Below are 24,662 nucleotides of genomic sequence, written 5' to 3'. Positions count from 1 at the left end.
GCAGAATCTTTTATGTTGACGATTTCTCCCTTTTTTTTGTTTGTTTGTTTCCTATTTTGTAGAGTCTGAAAAAATTTTCTTTCAATTGATTTCTGGGAAGATCTGGTTGATCCGATCCTCATGGGGAGCGATTAAGGTTGTCAAAAAAAAATTGAATCGAAAAGTATGACACTTTCTCTCCAAGTTTTCAGCTTTAGTGAGAGATAATGGAATTGAACTCTCCAGGAACGAGAAATTCCACGACAAAAAGGGAAAGTGCAGAACTTTGAATTGGGAGAACCCAAAAACGAAATTTGAACAAGAATGGGACCTAATTGGGAACGAGGGAGTGGATTGAGAATTAACGAAAATTTGGGAGAGGAATGAGACAAATGATCGAAGGAAGAAGAAAGGAAATTGGATGAGGGTTCTGAACTGGAGATGAAAGGGTTATATATTAAGGGTATGGTGATTGATGAGTGAAATTTGATGAAGATGATGGGGCTACTGGATTTCATTACATGAGAGAGAGAGGTAACAGAGATTGAGAAAAGGCTCAAACAGTGTCACCTGGACGCCTCAGCTTGCCACCTATTAAAAAAGGTTAACGTCGTTAACTGCATTTAACGAAAAGGCTATTATTGAATCAAATTGACCAAATTAGGGATCCAATTGATCACTTCTAAAATTGGAGGACTCAATTGAAACGAACACACAAATATAGGGACCTCCGAACCTATTAAACCAAATCCATAATAATAATAAATAGAAAGAGTGGCTGTGTCTGCAAACCGCCACAAATGTATGCAAAGTTCTAATTTGGAGAATAACTTTTCAATTGTTTCAGACCACGTTTATGCAGGTTATTGAAGTCGTTTTCCATTGTTCTAGACCACGTATATCTTTTCCTATTATTCTTGGTCCATAAAGCTAATGCATGCGGAATGAGAAAACAAGCACAAACGCACCAAATACCTTAGTTTGGATAGCCAAATGAAATGGGCATCGTCCGAAAACTGTGTTCTACTTTGAACAACCTCAAAGTTTTCAGATTGAGCAACAGGAACAGTTACGGTTATAATAATTTCATTACCTGTAATATATCCGTTGACCCCTTAAACCCATAGTCTTCCAATTCCTTCCTCACTCATGAAATCCATGTCTTTCAATGCACGGTAAGCATACAATTATGAGTCTCCTTTGACAATTTTTCCTAGTATTATGTCTTTCTGATAGGACACGGTTGGAATTGTAGCCAAGCTATCAGATTGCATTGCCACTAGGGGTGGCAACATTCTCTCTGTTGTTTTTGTACCTCAAAATAAACATGTATTTGGATTTGGATTTCTTTTACTTGCTAGCTTTCATTAAACTTGGATTTGGATGAGTAATGGTCTTTTGGCAGTTTTGAACTAGGATAGTGCAGTTGGACTTGTGTAGATCTGTAAATAGGTGAAATGTGACTGTCTTTTGTTTTTTATGTTTCCTTTTAGAGTTTTAGATCTCCCCTGCCCAGGAGGGCAGTCCGTGGGGTGTAACTTCACTTTTTCATCTTTTTCTGTGCTAAATATTCTTTTTTAATTTCTTAGTTTTAAAATTTTTAGAATTAGGTTAATTTTTGGTTAGGATGAAAAATATACGTTTTGTAAAAATGAAGTTAATTAGGTGTTTTTAACAAATAATTGTGTCGAGTTTAATATTGGTTCTTGCTTTTCTAAAACTTTTTGAAAATAAATACAATTGTCTTTTTGCTAGAATAGGTTTTTTCTTTGCATAATTGTTTCCTAACCCATCTCCAATTTTCTCTCTTTTTGCAGTTTAACCTTGGTCAAAGGAGCTATTTTTTGTCAATTGCTATGACTAACGTGTCCTAAGACGAGTCAAAACGCATAGCTGAAGCTCAAAACGCACAGCTTTGCTAACCCCAAACGCAGAATTGAGTTGCGAGGGGGTCCAAATTTTTCCCCAATCGAAGCTAGGGTTCGAGCTAACCTTAAGGACATCAAGGAAACCCTTTTGAAGGAACCAAATTCTGGCCTGAAGATGAAGCTGCCTGCAAGGGACTAACCCGTGAGCTCGGTAGCTTTCTGACTTTCACTTTATCCAACGAGTATATTTTCGTTCAGTCTGCATAATTTTACCGAACAGATGTCAAAACATACCCATTATCAGATTGTACATTACTCAGTTACTCAATTAAACTCATTTGTTGTACCAACCAAAAAACATAAGCACAATTTCATAATACAATTCACTTCACTAAAGCCAAATTAAAACCATAATTCAATTCCACATATCATATTTCATCAAATCCTAACACGAAATGCATTTGACATGTCAAAAAAGCTTAACAAAATTGATTTAAAATGACTATATTCATACATTTTTAAAGTTCAAGAATCAAAATGTGTCAGAGTTCTAAACAGATATCAACTCTAATTTGATGTCAAAGTTCAACGAATAATCCCCTATTTAATCTTTTTTTTTTTGTAGTGAATACATATCACCTTACAAGGTCAGAAAATATCTTAGGTATACATTAGCTATATGAAGAAAGACAGAGTCAAACTAAAATCACACAACTTGTATTGGTAAAGAAGAGATGTGTAACGTTTGTAAATTTTATGGGGCAATTTTAATTTTGTGAATAATATATAGTTGGTATTAAGCATAGAGAAAGCTACTTACATCTCAAAAGTAAATTTGTAATAAAATCTAATGAAAAAGTATTTTATATATATATATATATATATATATATATATATATATATATATATATTATATATATTATTCTTTTAAGGCTATAACCAGGTCTGGTTAAAGCTCATGGAAAAAAGGAGGCATATTTTTAAACACTCATCCTCCATTTTCTACCCTATGAAACAAGTTAAAGTACATTAAAAGCATTCAAACAGTCTAATTAATGTTCTTGAGAGAAAAATTGATTCGATTTCAACTTTGCGTTCAAATGGAACCATTTTTCTATGTATCTTGTTTTGATATTGAAGTTTGTCAGTCAATTGAGTCCTATGCTATTATTATACGTGCCTCGTTATCTTTATGTACCACCACCATTTTCTTACTTTCATATTGCCCACGTTTGAGATTCATTCACAATCAACTTTACAGCTGGAACTGGAAGTACAGCAATGACTAAGGCTCAGCCATTTCCTGTCTGCCTGAATGCACAGAGCGGAACCAGTAAACTCCTCCTTTGTAGTCCATACTCCACGTTATCCTGTCCTGTGGCTAGCTTTCTTGATAACCAGGGACTTTGTTGCCGAGAAGCGTGCCAAGGTGGAAAATTTGAGAGAAAGGGTGGAGGAAAAGAAGACGAAACATGAAAAGTCATGTTAGTGTAGCATGGAAATGACGCTGGAACTGAGTATCCTGTAAATGGGATCCTGCATGTTCTCCGAGGGATGGTGGGTCATGCTGCTTTTTAAGTCAGTATACAACAAAGCCATATTTTCTGAAGAGGAGAATGTTTTAAGAGAAAATTACCGTACGAAAATTGACCTGATACAATATAGATATTCATTCTCGCCTATATTTATAGATCACATTTACATCATTAATATCATGGATCATGACATTGCCACCTTATACTCCTGCATACCACACTGGAGGCAGAAGCTCCAAACTGTGCAAACCCATTTGTAACATAGTAACAATATGAATCTGTGTACTCAACTGAATATAATCAGATTGGATTGAGTTAGTCTAGTTTAAGTAATTAACTCAAACCAATTTCTTAACAGATTTTAAACCAACCCAACCAAGCCCATAAAGAAATTAGACCATAATTTATGAAAAACATCTTTAGCGTTAAGAAAATTATAAAGTGAGATTAATTTCTTGTGATAACCAGAATCGAACCAGTAGGTCGATCAAGTTGAGGGTCATTTCTCAAGGAGGTGATCTAGTTTTGCAGGTCCCAACCTCAATTATGTTTGAGAATATGCGACACGAATGACAAGATTTACAAGTTGAGTCACTGCAATTATGTCTCTCATATATTGTCCTAGTTTGTGAAAGCTTATTCTTTGTTAAATTCAATGTTAATGATAGGATTGGAGGAAGAAAAAAATAAAAGGTCCAAACTTCAAGTAGCCATCGGAACGCTAAATTTGCCCTTGATGAGTATAATATGTTGCCTCGTAAGATCAGGTTTCACGGGTTAATTCAATGCAGCCAAGAATTGGAATCAAATGCAGCCAAGAATCAAGTAGATATGATTATAAAATAAAAGTACTAAATCAAACAAGAAGCACTACAATAAAAGAGAGACATTAATAGCATGCTCTTTTCAACACACATATGTTCATGGGAGTGTGACCTACCAAATAAAGCGAGGGACCTACATCATTTAATGATGACATGCCTGTGAATTTTTCTAAATAAAAGAAAGCGTTTAGAAAAGACTGGTAGTAGCATTCCTTCACAAAATAACATGAATTCATAGCTAAATGTCTTCAACTACAGTCAACATATTACAACGTGTTAAGTTTCTTCGTTTTTCTCTCTTCCATATAACATTGCTTTAAAGTTAACTCTAACTAGTCAGTTCATGTAGGGGTGGGGTTTGTCTTCGGTAATATATGATGGTAGTGAACAAGAAGATGTACGCACCTCAGAATTCTTGGGTGCGTTTATTCCCTGCACTCATAGCATATCTTATGTTATCAATGCTACTGTTTTATTTAAAATTTCTCTTTGCCTATGGAAAAAACTTTAACTGGTCAGTCTAGAGGCCAAAGGAGTTAGCAGCCTGTGAAAGCTATCTTTTACTATCTCAGTCCCTGGATCCACCAGTGACCCATAAAAATCAAGAAAAAAAAAAAAAGAGGAATGAGCAAAAGAAATATCAATTAAAGGAATTTAGAATGTTTATAGCAAGTATATTTATAATACAATTATATTATACTTATTTCTTCTATTTTGATGTTCAAACAATAATTTATACAGGCAAGGTAAGTCATTAATATCAAATGTTAAGATTGTACAAGCACCGAATGATAGACAAATATTCATATTGAGAACATATTTTTGACTTCTCAAGTCATATTCTTCATTTCAGAATTCCCCAAATATGACTTGGATGGCTTTTAGGTTTCATAAAATACTCAGGTTACATCAACTGAAAATGAAACTGCCAATACATGACAATCCCTCAACTATTTTTCATTAATATTGTGCAATTGGTACCAAAACATTGGGGACAATGTTGGTTTCCTCCTATTAAAGTGTCAGTTTTAAAATTGAGTGAGTCAAAGTAAATAAACATTGATTTCTAGAACTTCCAATGTCATGTCATTCTTCAAAAATGAATTATGCAAAGGACTGACAGAAAAATGCCGAAATATTATTAGTTAGATCGACGTCTTACAGGAGTATAAGATGGCAAAGATGAGCCAGAAGCAGAATCCCTTCTACTTGGCATTGGTAGCTTAATTTGACTACAATAAACAATCAATGAAAGTAATACGAGTACAGCAAATAGAACAGTAGGAGAAGACGTGACCTTGACATTCTTTAAAGTTGAAATAATAGCATGGGTTTCGTAGCTTGTACTGTTTAACCACAAAAATTTCCCTTCAATTAATGCAGCTCCTAAAGTCCACGAAATGTCACCTGGGCCAAATACCACTTCAACATCACCAAGACAGAGACCATAATCAATCAATGATGCCATATAAGCCACCTAGAAACAAAATTGTCCAGCATAATTTGGATTTTCAGAAACACTGCTCAAACAAGACCATAAATTTGAACATATTTGTTTGCCTGACTCCCAAACCATTGTTAAGTTGGTTCTTGGGCTCAAATTTAGCTTGTTGTAGACAAAAAAGAAACCAGACAACGCATGAAACTTGGCTGGTTGTGCAACAGCTGTTAAATTAAGTATATCAGTGCCTGCAAGGTACGTAATGAAACACAGTAAGTTCCTACCAGCACATAATAGAAACAAAACTTTTAACCACCCTTTCTTCCATGTTATCAGGGAGCTAGGGCTGTGCAATGTCAACACATAGAGAAAAGGTGGACTGTATGACAACCTTAGTCATCAAAAGTGATATAGTTTCACACAATCAACAAGTAAATTTTTTGGTATGATCATAGAGAGGATGCAATAATGTTTCTTTATTGTTTGATCTACTTTTCATTTTTACGATTTTACAAAGTAGCGTTTTGGAGAACGGGTGAGAGGTTGAAAAAATGAAAGTAACTACATATAGCCACCGGGTACAAACCAAACCAACTGCTAAAAATTTGCCATGCTGAAATTATTATAAGTTTCCATTAACATGTATATTCAACAGACTTCAAGAAGACCAAGAGAAAATTTCATAAAAATTGTAAGGCGTGAATTAATAAAATAAGAAAACTACAATGCAAACAAATGATTATACCCTTACCAGTACCAGAAACTAAACTAGCTTGGCAATTTCTGCTAACTGTCAGATGTGACACTTTGGAACTCGGGTTCATAGCAGCACCAATAGCTAGTTCTTTGCATTGCTCCCAATTAGGTTCTCCAGTAAGACGTAAAGAATAAAGTTCACTTTCCTGGTCTTGGCTGTGATTTTTCTCATAAATGGAAGCCAATGCAGAGCAAGAATGGCATGTATAGTTTTGTACATAAGTTGATAACAGACAAGGATGTTTGAGGTCAGCGATACTGGCAGTTCTTTCCTCACCTTGATTGTTTCTGAGCATAAGAACTGTCCTATCAAACGCTTCATTTAGGCCAAACGCAGGAAATGAATATGCCATAATCCGATGCTCCATTCATCCGAGCCTTGATTTCATCACATGCACATCATCACCAGCAACATCTATCTCTGCCACAATCTGCAACGACGAGCCCCCAATATCAACAAGTCCCAAAGTGGGAGACTTGGGATAGTTCTCATCAAAGGTGCCCATTCTGTAGTTCAAAGCCACCCAGCCATAATAAGCTTCCTCCTTCCCACTCAAAACCCTTATCCAACCCTTGCTCCTCATAAAGCTATGGCCTTTCACAACAGCCTCAATATCTCCCAATACCCTATCAGCGTCCTCCAAGGCGAGCCCCCTCAACCCAGCAGTAGCCAAGACAAAAGCAGGAGTATTGCCGCGCATTTCTCGCGGCACCACTTGCTCCGCCCACACAATCAAGGGCTCCAAAGCCTGTCTCACTCCTAAAGAATCATTAATAAAGTTGTGTAACCCGGGTTCAGTTTGCATACAGTGATATTGACAAGAACCTTTCCAAAGTGAACTCCTCTTCGTTGTATTATCAGGATAGGAGTGCAGCAACACTGGCAAGTTCCCTTTGATTGCTCCTTTCACCCCTACCATCCACTCATACACATTCACCCGTGTCCCAGTGCTTCCACAATCCACAACCACAGTGTAATACCCATTTGTGTTTTCCGGTTCGCATTGAGTTTTCTGGTTTCTGACTCGAGATAAAAACCCAGAAACAATAGCAGCATCACCAAAATTACTAAACCGAATTTTATAAGCCATTTGTGTTTGGCGATTCGCTTGTATTTGGAAGGGGATTTGGGGACTTCCATCAGAAAAATGATGTAATAGTCATATGAAAACCCCTTTTAATCGAGTTCCAAAATCGGGTTGAGGAAAACGCGTACTTGGTTGAGATGAGATCTACTTCACTTGTTGTAGCAGCTACTACTGAGTGCATAATAGAAGATGAATTTACCAGAGCTGTGGCTGTAGAGTTGCTGTAGTTTGATCCGAAATTATCTGATGGAATTTGGAAAACTCAAAAACTGCTACTGAAGTGGCTATGATCACGATACTCCGCAACTTTCAAATCTCTTTTCTTTTGAGATTGCTTCGTGACTCGATCCTGGGAAGGTTTTGGTTTTTAACGAGATTTTGTTAGTGTTAAAATAACAAGGCTTAATATTTTTTTTTTAAGGGAAAGGTTCAATTTCGTCCTACCTTTCTCAAAAAGTTCAATTTGGTTTCAAGTTGTGTAAAAAGTGTTCAATTCTTTTTGGTCACAGCGTTAATTATTTAACGATCCAGTTGACAGTGTGGACAGATGTGTGCAACGTGGCTGTTTACCTTCGTAACGTGGCAGTGACAGTGTTTTTCATTAACGAAGAACGTGGCAGTGGGCAGTGATTAAAATTCTGAGTGTTAGGGTTTGGTTTGGGTAATTCGAAATCGCGATTTGGGATAACTGATGTTAAACCAAAACACCTTCTCATTGTCAACGTACTTTTTTCAAGCATCCAAATACATAACAGGTATTAAGCCAACTTATAACAAACACCCAAATTCACGATCTAACTAAATCAACCTAAACACAACTTGAAAATTACAAGGTCAACCACAATACACACACAAAGCTACAACTAACAACTTCATCATTTTCTGCATTTTCTGCAAATCCTTCACTGCATTTTCCAGCTCACTTATTCTCTTCAGAATTGTGCAATCTTTTTCATCCACGTTGTCTTCACAACACCACTTGAAAAAGTTACAGCAGCTCCCAATTGAAGATCCACCCTGTTATTCACCATGTTAGGGAATCTATGAACAAATGCATCAAATCAACTCAAGAAAACATTAACTGAGAAGGGTATACTTCAAACCTTGTAATGAGGACAACCCCAAAAATTTCTCCCAGCATTCTTCGTAGTTCTGGCCACTTTGATTACTGCAATATCACCACAGTAACAAGTAGGGATTAACCCACCTCCCCTACAAGCACCACCATGGGACGAACGAGAAGATCCTTTGACCCACCTTTTCGAAAACGAAAAACACCCTTGGGAACCCATTCCTAATCCTCAAAGACCAATTCGGAGGAAACCAAACCCTAACACTTTATTTAATGAATTATCCCTCCAAAATGCTTATCCCTCCAAAATGCTTATCCCCAAATCGCGATTTCGAATTACCCAAACCAAACCCTAACACTCAGAATTTTAATCACTGCCCACTGCCACGTTCTCAGTTAATGAAAAACACTGTCATTGTCACGTTACGAAGGAAAAAAGCCACGTTGCACACATCAGTCCACGCTGTCAGCAGGATCGTTAAATATTTAACGCCGTGACCAAAAAGGATTAAATTGGACACTTTTTTCACAACTTGACGAAATTAAACATTTCGAGGAACAAAAAGAGGTATTAAGCCAAATAACAAAATTCTAAACCATAAATCACATTTTTAACAAGATCTCATATTACCGAAAAGCGAATATTATACTTACACATATTTATAATTTTATAGTCCACGAAAATAACTAATAATTTTTAAACATACAAACACAATAAAACTTACCCCTTTTTTTCTTTTTTTTCTCTTTTTGGAAAAAATCACTATTTCGTTATGTTTAGTGAAAAAAAATGTATTTCTCATGACAGATAATTTTTTTTTTAAATAATTTATATTTTGTAATTATTTATTAATGACATAACATACACATAGATTTACTATTTCAAAATAATTGTCATATGGTTACTATGCAGATACATAATAAGAAACTATAGTAACATGTACAATCGACTATTAAAATAATTTATGAGAATATTACTGATTGACATTTTTTTGTTAGTGTTCATTATATACTCAATTGTCGTTTTCCTTTTTTCTTAAAAAAAGTTACAGTTCAATCATTCAAATACAATTCAGGTCATTTATATATTTTTCTTTTCATTTTCATTACATTCAACCTTAACCCTTCCCACATTGTCTACACTTTTCACTTTCCATCTTTATGCATCTTAACCCTTTGTGCAAATTATATATTTATTCATCCTATTAGTTTCCTTTAACGATTTTAGTTGGTAATTGGTTTACAAATGATGAATTTCACGTTTGGATGTGATCATGATTTTATATTTAACTTAATGTGAAATCAAATGTAAACATTTTCTATACAATTGCTTTATTAGATTATTAATTGTTTATTACAAAGTCATACTTCTTTATATGATGAGTTTAAGATTAATTATATATATATATATATATATATATATATATATATATATATATATATATATATATCTTTACTTTTTAAATAAAAATTTATTGACATCCTTATTTTTATATTTGTTTCATTTTTGTTTTTAAGAGTATAAATTTTTGTCTCATCTTTATTAGTATATATCAAATAATAGGTATAGAAAATTTGATATTAACAAGATTTAATTTATACAATTGAATATTTAAAATTTCAATTTAAATAATCTCATGTAAAAAAACATTAAATAAAAATAATTAAATATATATTTCAACAACTGTTTGATTTAATGAAAATATTTTTTCCTAATATATATTATACCATTTAGGGTGTGTTTACTTTAAATGATTGATTTGGAAAAGAGTAAGTGGATGAATTTGAGAGTGAATTGATTGTTGTTTGTTTGAAGAGATTTAGAGGTGAGTGAGAGTGAATTTATAAATAAAGTTTGTGAAAATTAGTGTACAATTTGACCATGTGACAAATTAAAAAAAATTGTTTAATTGATAAAAATTGAAGATTACCAAAATACCCTTAATAATAAAAGTAATATAAAATTGTAATTGTTAATATTATATATAATTGTAAAAATTATTATAAGAAGAGAAAAAAATAAAAATTAATTTTTAAAATGAAAAAAAATTATATTATTATTATTATTATTATTAAAACATAGGGGTAATATAATAAAAGTACACTTCTAGTCAAATCTTTGCTAATACGAGAAATGTGAGTTGATGAACATAAAATCCGCAGCATCACCTTCATTTCCTCTAAAGTGAACATAAAAAATCTCGTTTTTCCATCTTCTTAAATCTCATCTACAGTACAATACGTTCAAGTGAACGGAGCATTGAACCTCTTAGATAACGTAAATAAATACATATCAGATATTTTTCTTGTAAATAATTATTAGAAATCACTCATCTGAATAGGATCCATAATCATAGTGATTCACAATCATAAGATCCATAATCATATGCTACCATTCCTCTTGTTTTAATGTATATATTGATACTATCATATTAATGAAAAACACGAGATAATTTCTAACAAAACCAAATCAAATAAAAAAAGTGTAATCAAATTTGTGGCGGAAGAAATAATATATTTAACATAATCTTTGTGAATATTGAACAAATTAAACAACTAAAAGAAAATGAGAAAATTATGTGACAACAAATAATATGGGTCTTTCAAATTAAACAAAATTAAGAACAAGACAACATAATAAAGATAAGTTTATTAGGTTACTTTTATAAATGTTTTAATAATTTAAAACGGACACAAATATTAGGTGTGAGACAAGCATAACAACGAATACGAGAAGTCAGACACATGTACTATAAGTATGAGTATGAAGAGTTGGGATGAATTTATGTTCTGTGTTCCTGCTTAGTTATCAAATAAGATTTTAGGTTTACTAATTACAAATTAATATAGGATAATAATTTAATGATTCCTTTTTATTTGGATAACATGTTTGTGATTCCCCTTTTAAATAGGATAAAAGTGATGATAAATGTATATAAATAAAATAAATTCTATACACCAACTTGATATTACTTATTTAGACTTTATTTAAAAGATAATGATTTCTAACTTTCATTTTTGACAATTTTAACTTCTACGTGTTAGACGAAAATTTGTTTTAGGATTCCACACAAAATTTTATTAAATATGTTATGATCATTATAATAAAAAAATGTATTTAATTTTTAATCATTATGATTTTAACTGAGATTATGGTAATTAAAAACATATCACATGAATATTAAAGTGTAAATGTAGTCCACAGTATATTTCAAAAGATAAATACAAATATGCTTAGTGAAATCATCAATAGTTGAAAATAAATTATCAATACAAATAAGAAAATAATTGAAAAGATATTACAACAAAAAGGTTTCAAGGATTTCTATGAACTAATTTAGAAGCATGTCAAGTCTTACCATTACTGTTATTAAAGAGAAGTTAAACTTGCTTGACCAAATGGCGTGAGTCAGAAACTAAATTTTATTTTATTTAAGGGAAATAGTTACATATTTAACTATTAAAGGTGAAGGTTGACTAAGCTTACGGTGCAAAACATTAAAGGTATTGGAAACAATATTAGCGTGGGCCTGTTCAGTAAAATAAATAGAAAAAAAAAATATAAAAATACTAAGAAACATATTGACGAGGAAAATATATAAGTCCAATTTAGCTTCTCTGGATTTTTTTTCTTTTCTCTTTATATGCATTTAAAATATAATAATTCACACTAATTTTGATATTTTATTTATTGTTTGGAATTGGGACCATCGGATTCATAGTTGGAACAGTCATGTGAACTGAGATCATGTTAGATTTAGGTTGTAAGTATCATTTCAATTTTTCCAAGATAATAATACTTCAATCTATATTATATTTATTATTAATCTAAACATTTCTAAAATAAAATTGCATTCCTAATATAAAAAGAGATAATCAACTAGGTAATAACCTAAATAATAAGGTACACAAAGGTAATTTACCTCCAGGTATATATATATATATATATATATATATATATATATATATATATATATATATATATATAGATATATATATATATATATGGAAAATGACACTTGAACAACCATTTTTGACAACATTTAGACACGCGCACACGTGTCAAAATCTGAGTGGTCCAGTTGGAAAAATTAAATGAAAATGGACCACTCAGATTTTGACACGTGTGCGCGTGTCTAAATGTTGTCAAAAATGGTTGTTCAAGTATCATTTTCATATATATATATATATATATATATATATATTGAATTATCAACATATTATTGATATAATTTAATACTGTCAAAATGGGTTGTAACCCGCGAATCAGTCCGGCTCAACACGAGTTTGAGCCGGGTTGAGTTGAAAAAAAATATAATTTTTTTATGTGGGTTAGTTTTCAACCCGACTCACTTAGAATCTAGGTTGAACCCGTGGTGAGCCAATGACTCACTAATCCACCTAATTTAATTTAATTATTTATTATTTTGTGTTTTAATATTATTAGTTAACATTTTTTATTATATTGTAAATGGAGATAAGAAAAAGATGTTTCAAGAGAGAAAAATATTATAGATTTACTATTTAAGACTCTAATATTATAAATGGATAAGTGATACAAAAGTTATCCATATTCAAAACTTATTTGTTTTATTTAGATTTGAATTAAAAAAAATTATAATTTTTTTTATTTAAAAAAACTTATAATTAAGTGAGTTAACCCGTTTAACCCACCAACCCGTGGTGGGTCGAACCAGGTTCGAATTTTTTTAACTCGCTATATTTGAAACCTTTCTAATTTTTCTTTTGTTTTTTTTTTCTTTCTCCATTCACCTTCTTCCACCTTCCTCCACATTGTCCCACCTCCTTCTACCTCTCATTACGTTTTATGTTGAAAAGTTTTAATTTTTTTAATTTTCTCAAGTTAATTATTACATGGGGTGAAATATTTCGAGTGAGGAATATTTAGGATTTTGAATTGGAAAAATAGTACCCTTGGATGTCACGATGTTTTATTTATTCCTTGTATTTTTTTATTCAATTGAATCTTAATATTGGATACATAAAGCCACTTTGGTTTGTTCCATTAAATTAGTTTTAACATTATTTGAAAGTGTTACATGTTAAAATATGGATAATCTTGTATTTTGGAACCCATATGATTGTTTTGTTTGCTTTTCTATTCCTCCTCCTTTCTCCACCTTCCTTCACCTTTCCCACCTTCCTCCACATTTTACGTTGCAAAGTTTGCTTCTTTTTATTTTCTGGAGTTAATTATAACATAGGGTGAAAGATTTCGAGTGAGGAATATTTAGGACTTTGAATTGAAAAAAAAAAAATACTCTTGTGATACAATGATGTTGTATTTTGTTCTTATATTTTTTTTTATTCAACTAGGTCTCAATAAATAGAGTCAATTTGTTTTGTTTTATTGGATTGATGTTAATACTAATTGGAAGTGTTATACGTTAAAATCTAGATCATTTTCTTGAAACTTCTATGATTTTTTTTTTTAATTTTTCTCTCTCTCTCTACCTCCTCTCAACTTCCTCCAACTCCCACAACTTTTATTTTTAATTTTTTTTCTGGAGTTAATTCTTATATGGGGTGAGAGATTTCGTGAGAGGATTATTTAGGACTTCTAATTGGAAAAAGTGTCCTTTGATAGATGATGTTCTATTATCTAGAAATGGTGCAAAACGAATATACAATGAAAAACATAGTAAAGTGTGGAGGGAGATGAAAAAAATGTGAAGGGAGAAAAAAAAATAATAAAATTAAAGGGGTTTCAAAGTAAAAAAAAATATAGATTTTAACATATGATATGTCAGAACCATTGAAAAGCCACTCAAAACCCCAGCTGAGTGGAAGACAAGTGTCGAGGAAGGGGAGCTGGAAAACAGAAAGTGGAAGACAAGTGTGAGCAGTGGAGTGGCCGTTTGGCTTTGACGGTAGGAGTAAAACTCAAAGTTTTCAAAATTCACGCCACTCTCTACATGCAAACCATCTTCTTCAACCTTCTGAAACTCCATTCTTCTCCTCCTTCTCTCTAAGATTTCTTCATCTTCTCTCTACGAAATCTTACTCTTTTCTTCCTCTGATCATCAAACAGACCACACCTGAGCATTCCCGGCGTCGAGGGCGTTCGTTTGAACCGATAAGTTTTCGATTCCGAGCTGGTAAGTTCATCTCTCCCTCAGCCGTGTGATTTCCTGGACATGCAAACCAAGTTCTGGTTTCATGTGTTGATCGCTCTTCTAAAATGAGTGATTCTGATAGTGTTTTGATCTTTACTTGAGTTAGTTTCAGAAGTTGTCGAGCGTTGAGGGTAGAAGGATTTGTAGAAGTGAACTAGTAACCATATCTGTGAGCGTTTGGTCACGTTAAGAGGTAAGGGAAGCTTATATAATTTGATTTAGTTTGTTGCTTTGAATGGATGCATGTTCGTTGATTGTTGAATGAATATGAAATATGGTTGTTACTGCATTGTTGGCTGTATGAGTATGTGAATCTAAGAGATGAGAAACTGGAATGATATTGTGTTAATGATTTGGTTGATGATGAAATGTTGTATGTTGTTTAAAAGTATTAATGATTAATGAAAGCCATGAAATGGGTAAGGATGTTGTCAAGAGTCAGTATTGACCATTCAATTATACAAGTGTTCGTTCTCAGTAGCATTCGTTCTTAATAAGTGTTTGGTATTAGACCAACGCTCGTTCGATATAGTGTTCGGTTTTCTTGTGGACTCCGTTGGAACTGAATTCTTTCATTTGGAGAGAATTCTAGTTGAAGACTAGCGTCTTCGTTTCGTTCTGTAATATTTGTACTTAAGCGTTCAACCAAGGATATTTGTTCCTTGGTATTTGATTATAAACTTCAGATATAGTATATCTATATGTATTTGTATATTTCCTTCATTCTTGAACATTAGTTAAATGATATCTTATAATTATCAAGCCTTTATTTTATAAGTTAAGTAGTGTTCGATCTTACACCAAGCGCTCGTACTAAGTAGTGCTCGGTCTTATACCAAGCGCTCGTACTAAGTAAGTGTTCGGTCTTACATCAGGCGCTTGTTCTCATTTCCGTAATCTATCTTTATAGTAAGAGCGTTCGTCCAAACTCACTAGCGTTAGCTCTCTACAGTGCTCGATCTTCAACTAACATTCGGTTTCCTTGATGTTTAACTCATTAAGAAGCTAAGTATTTATTGGCATCGGTTTCTTCATATGATTCCGTCAAGTACTATAATTTGATGTCTTACAGTATCTGTCTCAATTGGTTTCGGCCTAGAGTCTTAGTACTCGGCCTAGGCTTTACGGTGTTCGGTTTGAACTCTCAAGAGTCAGTTCATTAAATTGGCTCACTTGGAAAATAACGTTCGATTCTATTGGTCTCTGAGAAGTATTATTGTATTCGGTCCCTTTCAAAACAAGTGAGTAACTCTCTCGATTTGATCTGTTTTGAATTGGAGACATCTCGGTCTCACTCCAAGTTTTCAGTCTTGTTCTGGGTTAAAAACTAACGTTCGATATTTGGTATCCTACGGGATCTTTATTCAAATTGGTTAAGTTGAGATTTTAATAATGAAAGATGATGGAATATGATATGGATGAAATGACTTTGGTTATGAAAGAGTATTCCGGGAAGGAATATCTCATGAATGGATATTGGAATTGGTAAAGTATGAATGTGGATAAAGCTAAGCTGGCGGTTCATCCTGATATTCCGCGATTACTCGTTTCTCACGTAGAGAAGGGTAAGTCATGTGTGGGAATGACAGGAGGTCCTAGTCCTTATGGTTAATTTGGACAGATAGGACTAACCTCGGGTGGCAGCTGTTGAGGGTATCCCAATTACTACATCACCCGGGTGCACGGACGTCGTAGCTACACAAAATTCATACAGTCCGGACAGTCAGAGTCTAGTGTTAGGCTTTGCATGAAAGAGTTAATGATTTATCTGGTTTAATTGATTGTGTGAAATATATGCTGATACATGAATTAAATTACATACTTACCTTATTTTCCTATCTTGTCCGTTTTGTACGTTTGGTTATTGTCATGTCGCAATGATCATTCGTGTGGATGTGAGCAGAAGGAAAAGAGCTGCTGGAAGAAGAAAGTTTGGTCGAGGTAGAAGTTAAGACCGAACAGTAGAACCGTCCGGTCAGTAGTTAGTTTATTTGTACGATGATTGTTCGATCATCTTTTACCTTCTTCTTTTGTATGACCGTTCGGTATAGGTCTTTTGTAAACCGTTCGGTCTAGATTGCTTATTTGTACAATTTTAACTTTCTCGTTATTTTGTAAGGCCGTTCGGCCATAAGCGTACGTCCTATCTTTTGTAAGACTGATATGTAGTATTATTAACATGTGATTATTCTATTATATAGTTTTATACTGTATTTTTAGGATGTTACATGATACTTTCAAACTGTTAGCCTTAATTTAAAATAAAATACTAAATAATCCTATTTAATAAATGTTGAAATTTAATTATGTAAAAAAGATAATATAACACCAACCTTTAGAAACAAATTATTAATTAAACTATTTTCTTTTTCTAGTGGACGTCTTGAACTAACAAAGAATTTTTTTTTAAATATAAATAGTATGAAATATTACGGCAAGAGTTTAAAATAAATTCAAATTGTGTTACTAGCAAATTCATTTTAAGTGTAATCCAATCAATATATGGAATAAGTTAAGAGAAAAAAATATGTGTAAAATAAATAAATCTATTTAACGTATCAATCCATTATAGGTGAAATAGAGTTATAAATTTTTTCTCAACAAAATAAAATAAAATTGAGTTGAGTTAACTTGACTTATTTAAGCTTAAGTCTATGGTTAGCCTTTAAGGTAGCTTAGCTTGATATTCTTAATTACAAGAATTCACAGTTTTGTTTGATTTATTTTTTCATTAAATACTCATTTTAATCAAATATACAATTTGAATTTAAATTTTATAAAAATTTGAATCAAACCAACCAATGTTTTGTGAACTATTTTTGTAATTTTTGTCTTGTTAAACATTTTCTAAAAAAAACATATTAAACATTTTGTAATAAAAAAAATTAACAAAACAAAGAAAAAAGAAGAGAGAAACATGTCATGATTTATTTTTGTATGATTGTTGTTATATTTATGATTTCAATCTTTTTCCACATTTATACATAAATTACATAATCTCATAGTTAACAAATTACAACACAAATTTGCTATTTTATTTTAGAAAGCATAAATATATTGAAAGTAAAATACAATCAAATTAACAAACTGAGAAATTGGAAAATTAGTGATCCGTGTCGTCTTGTCTAATTGCCCCAGTAAACCATCTTTTTGAAGAATTAATGGTACATTGATTGGAAGACCTGTCCCCCTCGTATACGCCACTTATCTTAGTTGCCCACTAGCATCTTATTATTTAACATATATTCTATGATTGATTAAAATATATAAAAAATCATAAAATAAAAAAGTCAATAGATAAAAATTTAAGTTTCATAAAAAATTAAAATTTATAATAAATTTAATTCAATAATCATACAATTTAAAAAGTTGGTGACATTTCTATTTCTACCAATAGTTTTGGTCAACGAGTCTTTTTAAATTTTAAGTGATAGTTTACATTCTATTCTTAATTGTGTTCAACGTGCATCTTGTGAACTTTGTCATTTTTCTACAAATAGGAGTACAAATAGGAGTGCTGGTCTAGTCAAAATGCATCACATGGACCTTACCAACATCATCCTTCATCTCCTTTCTTTTTCTTATGGAAAATGACACTTGAACAACCATTTTTGACAACATTTAGACACGCGCACACGTGTCTAAATTTGAGTGGTCCAGTTGGAAAAATTAAATGAAAATGGACCACTCAAATTTAGACACGTGTGCGCGTGTCTAAATGTTGTCAAAAATGGTTGTTCAAGTATCATTTTCCTTTTCTTATTTACAACTCTACCATTCTCAGAAAGAATATTTTATTTTAAAAAAGCTAACACATTTAATGATTAAATTGAAGCAGCATTCCTACACCCCTTCCTAACTGAGTTTAGCCTTACCGCATTTCAGATTATTTTGTAAACCCCACACTCCTTCCTCTCCTTGCCTCTCCTTGTCGCATTTCATTTCAAGCTCACATTTTTTTCCCTCCCGCACTCCTCTCCTCCTCCCTCATTATCAACTTCATTTGTTTATAAGTTCTTCTGGCGCAACAGTGTAGATTTTCTTCTTCTCATAGAGTTAACTTAAGGGCAGATTTCCTTAAGGTCATGCATTGAGTGTGATAAAATATGTGTTTGTTTCGTTTTTATCTCTCTGATCTCTGGGCCTTAACCGCGCTTGGAATTGCGGATCAGGCGCCGCCGCACATGGAACTGCGGTCGCCGCACATGGAATTGCGGTTGGGAGGGATGAGAACCGTGCGACGGGTCGCCGCTGTTAGATCTGCGGTTGGCGTTTGATAGCTACACTTTTAGTCGCACTTTGACCTACGGTTTACGATGACCGCACTTGGAGCGACGCCGCTTGCTTTTTTAGGGTTTCTTTTATTATATTTAATTAAATTTGTTTAAAATTTATAAATTGTATTTCTTTATATTATTTATTATTTAGTATTTTTTATATTTATTTATAGTATTAAATTTGTTTAAAAAATATATGTATGAAACATTATGTTAGTATATTTAATTTATTTTGGTTAATAGTTTATATAGTTTTTTTGTTAATATTTTATATTTATATATTTTATAAATTTTATTTTTATTATATTTTATGATTAAATAATATTGAATATGTTTTTGGAATATCTTTTATTTTTTGATTTGTTTGTTATTTTATTTTAAAGTCAAGGGGAAAGGAGTGCGGGTTGTTGGTAGTTACGAAATCATTAACTTATCATTTTTATTTGATTTTAATAAATAATGTAATAAATGAAAGATAAATGTGTAAAATGAGAGATGCATGTCGATAAATTATGCATCATCCAATAACATTAACGTAAAAGCTCCCTCAATTCATGTCTAGATTTTGACAACGTATCAAAATACATAAAATCCAAGAATAAGGTTGTTACATATGGGGTCTTGACGAGACATTATTGGCAACACAAAACTGGTGAAAAAGGCAGACATCAAAATTTCTCGTGGCGTGTCATGCCAATCACTAATCAGTGCTGCATTAAAACGCTCTTGTGTCTGCTACTCAATGAAGAAGTTGTCCATGCTGTGTAAGGTGCTAATTGGTCCATGATGGATGTATTAGCTTGTACTTTATCTTCATGCAAATCAAGCTCCTTTGCAAATGAATCAGACTATCATATAGACAAGACAGACCCAAATTATATATATTAATGAACAATGACAAAATTAAATGCTTAAATGCACGGACCGAAAGGTTAACATTAGTATAAAGTTCAATCAATGGCATATAGTGCACCATTAATCTTAACATTCAAGATAAAAGACACTTTTTAAGTTAATAGCTTCCAAGTGCCAGGGATGGATTGGAGAATAAATTAATAGCCTCCAAAAGCACAAGGTTCCACCACTACTCGAGAGTCAAAAGGACTCGCGAATCAGCTTCTTTCTCAGAAGATACAATCAGTTCTCCAAAGCAATTTTGTCCAAGACACCTCAGAAACTACGTTTTCATAACTACGTTTTCATAACCACTTTCAACACAAACTCAAATTTTTGTTTGTCATATAACAAGAGACTAACCAATAACTTATTTTGTTGTATACCTAAACTCCATTGGTTGCCTAACAATACATTCCAGTAACATCCAGTGAGAATACAACTTCAAAGTCAGCCACAATTAACAGATGATCTTGATTTAGAAATCGTGCTCTGTTTACTAATTTGTAAAAAACAAATTTAAACTAATAAGTTTAAAATTCCATTCTTTGCAGCATCTGAATAACTTGCACAATTGTGGAGCATCTGATACGGGTTTATGTTGTAAAAGCAGTAAGAACAAACTTGTCTTCAGGATAGCAAATTTCATGCGGTCATTTTGCTTAAAAGAATCTAAAAAATTAAGGAGTCAACAAGATAGAAGTGTTTCATTTGATGACACTTAATTGCATACCTACGATAATATATTATATAATAGATGAACCAAAGTTAAATATAAAACTGATTGCTTCATCATCCTCCACTGACATGATTGACTATTCCTTCTCTGCTGAAAACTGATTGCTTCAATTATCCCAACACAGCATCCGCAAATCAAATTCTTTTCAGACTCAAACTCAACACGGCAACCAAAGACAACAGCAAATGGAAAAAATAAAATAAGCTCCATTTTATTCCATATCAGTTAAACACTCAAAAGCCATCAGAGAAACATTTACATGATCAGGCAAAACTCATCTCACTAGTTTAACTCCTGAGACAAAATATTCAACATCCAAAACTAATCTTCACAAGCAGTAAAAATGAAAAACAGACTGAGTCTAATCTACATACAGAACCTAAGTGAAACTTTTACAACCAGATTGACTTTGAAACAAATCAATGTGAAAGTCACAGACTTCGCAATGTGTGATTAGTATAAAAATCCTTTACACTTATATACGAAAAAGGATATAATACTTAATTACAAATTACAGGTATATAATACTTATTCATCATTCAAAATTGACGAGTAAGGCAGAAAGAGGAAGGGCAAGGGGATTATTATAATCCATAGCTGCAGTGCAGTAAGCATATAGAATGGCTTCATAAATCTAAACTTTGTAAACAATTGTTAATTTGTGACACAGTTCAACAATCTAGTTCTGCCTATAAGCAATGTAATTGGCTAAAGCAACTAAAGGAGCAGCCTTGACAGGGTCAAAGCCAGAAAGCTGATCCTGAGCATCTTTGTTCAATTTGGCAGAAAACTCCTTAGACTTCTCAATCCCCAAAAGCTTGGGATAAGTAACCTTATCAGCCGCAAGATCCTTCCCCGCAGTTTTCCCCAATTCCTGGGAAGACTTCGTAACATCCAGAATGTCATCAACCACCTGAAACAACAACCCTATATACCGGGCAAACTTCCTCAATTTCTCAATCTCCTCGTCGGTTCCACCGCCCAGGATGGCGCCAAGGACCACCGCGCCTTCCAGCAGGGCCGCCGTCTTGTGGAGATGGATGAACTCCAAGCGTTCGAGGCCAACGTCGTCAAGCCCCTCGGACTTGATGTCGACCACCTGCCCGGCGACGAGTCCCTCGGCGCCGATGGCTCGTGCGAGCTCTCCGAGGGCGCGGACGATGCGAGGGGGGGAGGCACCGACGGTGGCCCCGGCGATGTGCTCGAAGGCAAATGCGAGGAGCGCGTCGCCGGCGAGGACAGCGACGTCCTCCCCGAAGACCTTGTGGTTGGTAGGCTTACCGCGGCGGAGGTCGTCGTTGTCCATGCAGGGGAGGTCATCGTGGATGAGGGACATGGTGTGGATCATCTCGACGGCGCAGGCAGCGGGCATCGCGGTGGCGGCGGCCCCTCCGACGAGCTCACAGGCGGCGACGCAGAGGACGGGACGCACGCGCTTCCCACCGGCGAGGAGGGAGTAGCGCATGGCCTCGTGGATCCGCAGCGGCTCGCGGAGCGGAACGGCGTCGTCAAGCGCCTGGTTGACGGCGTCGGCTTTCTGGACCATGTAGGACTTGAAGTTAAACGCCGGCTTCTCTTCCGTCTCAACAGTCTCCTCTTTGGTGAGCACTGCGGAGACTGTGAAAGGCGAGGAGGAACAAAGCTTATCTCTTGGGCGTTTGGTAACGATGAAGGAGGGAATGGGGGAGTTGGTGAGGCCGTGAAATAGAAAAGTTGGGGATCTGGATCTGGTGAAGCTGGGGTGTAGCCATGCGTTAAAATTAACGGCACTCATGGTGGGGGTTGTGAGAATCTGTTTGGTTAGGGGAGTTAGATTGAAAGGTTTGGGCTTTGGTAAGAACTATGAGAGTTTATGCATTGCATTAGGGTGGCTTAACGAGTGTTGGACGGAGGAGAGTGGGCGAAGGAAAAAGAATAGAAGGGGTGGTGAATGGCGAGTGGTGAGTGGTGAGTGGATAAGCAAAGCGTTCCACTTGCACCAATTACTCAATTACTTTAGATTGGTTATTCGGATCTTAGGATATGAGATGAGATTCAACTACAACAGCAGAGAGCATCAACTATCATCTATCTATATATCTATCTATTGCCTACCTCCATTTCACTCCCTTTATGTTCTGTCACCTCCTTTCACTGCCTCGTGTCAATTCCATCAACTTTTTCTCCATTTCTTTTAAACCAATTTATTTCCTTTTATTTGACGTGTGATTCCACTTATCCTATACTTGCAAGAAACCACAGCAAAGGGGAATGAATATCACTGATTCATCTTCTTTTCAAATACCAGTTCATTAAATATCCCTATATTTCCTCATTCATCAATACGTATAAAATGCTTTATATTATTAATTATGAAACCTTCAACTCTTAATTATAAACGAAAATAATAAAATAATATGCTATCTTTCTATTTAATTTTCTTCTTTTTATATGGTTTGGTGTAGATGTCAATGTTATTCCCTGTTGTCCACAAGTTCAAACATTGTTTTCATCCTACGTCACCTTATCCACCACTGGCAGTCTCTTTGTCAATGGCATTGGCTACAAAAAGAGATAGTGCTCATTCATCTTTTTGCCCAGCATTGTGAACTTCTCCAAAAACATTTATATTGAAACACATCCAAACACAAATTAATATGTATCCCAAAGTAACATGTCATGAAACAAAAATCAAGTAAATACAGTCACCCAACTCTATAAACTACTAGCTTCTCCAATTATAATTTTTTAAAATAATTATTTAAAATTACTAATACACACACACACACATATATATATATATATATATATATATATATATATATATATATATATATATATATATATAAAATTGGGACCATGAAACATAGTGTTAGGCTCAAATCAACCCACCTAACATTTTCTTAATTTGTTTTCAATATCGAAAGATGTTGATATTCACCTAAGTATATTCATTATAGGCTTGAAGGTGTCCAATATAATGTGGTCATAAAAAAATGTATAAAAAACAAATACTAAAAACAATACAACAACTAAATTAAATTAAGAGTATGTTAATCTTGTGCCTAAGCTTTAAAGAAAAAGGATGTTGAAACTTTCTTGTCAGAAGAAATATAATCTTAAAAGCTTTGAGTAAAGAACCTCCAAAGCTTCTTGAACTCAAAGAACACCTGAGTTTTTTAATTAATCTTTTAAAGATTTTATATGAATGATTTTGTACTATTTATGAGAAAATTTTAGTATAAATTTTGGGAGATGCAACATGTTCGTTTGAATAGATTTTCGAAGATGAATTTAAATGGATTTGCGATATATCTACTTTTCTGGTCACCCAGTAATAAACTAAGATTTGGAGCGATTTCGTTTGAAATGTCATATTTGTCCTACATACTTTGTAAAATACCATGTTGAAGATGAAGAAGATGAAGAACAAAGTTTGAAGAAGGAGTTGAAGAAGAGTTGTATTCGGTTATGAGGGTGCTGTATTCAGTTCCCATTTTCGAGTAATTGGTTCTAGTTGAAAGAACAAATGCATCTGATGCTTGTATTTGCTTCTTGTAAGCTTGTATTCGGTTCCACTGATCACTTGTATTTGGTTCCCGTGGTGATTTATTCGATTCCACAAGCCTGCACACCTTTCCTTCATGCTTCCCTCCATGCATTGATGCATTTCCAAGGTTGGTGGTAAATTGTATTGTGTAACCAACATACAATGCTTACTGTCTTTAAATTTGTTATTATACTATGGTATTAGAGCATCTTTGCCTGAGGTACAAAAAACATGATGCTTGTGTCTTATAAATTATCATCTATTACCTCGGGAAGCTTCCTTACTAATTATTCACGAGGGTATTAGAAGTAACTTCCTATGTTGAGGAATAATGACGACTAAGCATCCAAAATACTATGTTAGGGACTCTTTAAATTATATTTTAAACATAATTATTTCAATTTACTAATTTACCACTTTTTTTACATTTTAGAATTAATTTTTATTTTTTAAAACTTAATTTTTATTTTTATTCCTTATAAACATTTTTACAATTAAATATAACGTGAACAATTATTATTTT

General features: G+C 33.5%; 1 protein-coding gene, 1 long non-coding RNA gene and 1 pseudogene across 3 annotated transcripts; 1 reads left to right on the top strand and 2 right to left on the bottom strand.

Annotated features, from left to right (window-relative positions):
* The first annotated feature begins 923 nt into the window (after nucleotides 1-923).
* LOC148206702 (uncharacterized) lies at nucleotides 924-3,507 on the top strand. Its single transcript, XR_015783715.1, has 3 exons — nucleotides 924-1,154; nucleotides 1,797-2,058; nucleotides 3,109-3,507. It is a non-coding gene; the product is annotated as an uncharacterized LOC148206702 (long non-coding RNA).
* A 1,816-nt stretch (nucleotides 3,508-5,323) lies between these two features.
* Nucleotides 5,324-7,848, bottom strand: LOC124827386 (putative apyrase 7; annotated as a pseudogene). The gene is made up of 2 exons (XR_015783714.1): nucleotides 6,399-7,848; nucleotides 5,324-5,895 (listed from the first exon to the last, which is right to left on the bottom strand). The product of XR_015783714.1 is annotated as a putative apyrase 7 (transcript).
* A 13,322-nt stretch (nucleotides 7,849-21,170) lies between these two features.
* LOC124827393 (geranylgeranyl pyrophosphate synthase, chloroplastic) lies at nucleotides 21,171-22,677 on the bottom strand. The gene has a single exon (XM_047300439.2). It carries the CDS (start codon nucleotides 22,382-22,384, stop codon nucleotides 21,290-21,292), a length of 1,095 nt encoding a protein of 364 aa, XP_047156395.1. The 5' UTR covers nucleotides 22,385-22,677; the 3' UTR covers nucleotides 21,171-21,289.
* Between the last annotated feature and the right edge of the window lie 1,985 nt (nucleotides 22,678-24,662).

The sequence above is a fragment of the Vigna umbellata genome, chromosome 1 (genome assembly GCF_029865625.1).
Source record: "Vigna umbellata cultivar VRB3 chromosome 1, Vumbellata_1.0, whole genome shotgun sequence".
Taxonomy (NCBI): Eukaryota; Viridiplantae; Streptophyta; class Magnoliopsida; order Fabales; family Fabaceae; genus Vigna; species Vigna umbellata.
The sequence above is the reverse complement of the archived record's forward strand: the minus strand, read 5'-3'. Positions and strand labels throughout refer to the sequence as shown.

Coding starts and splice junctions, on each gene's coding strand:
- LOC124827393 (XM_047300439.2), bottom strand. CDS start 22,384: ATGAGTGCCGTTAATTTTAACGCATGGCTACACCCCAGCTTCACCAGA.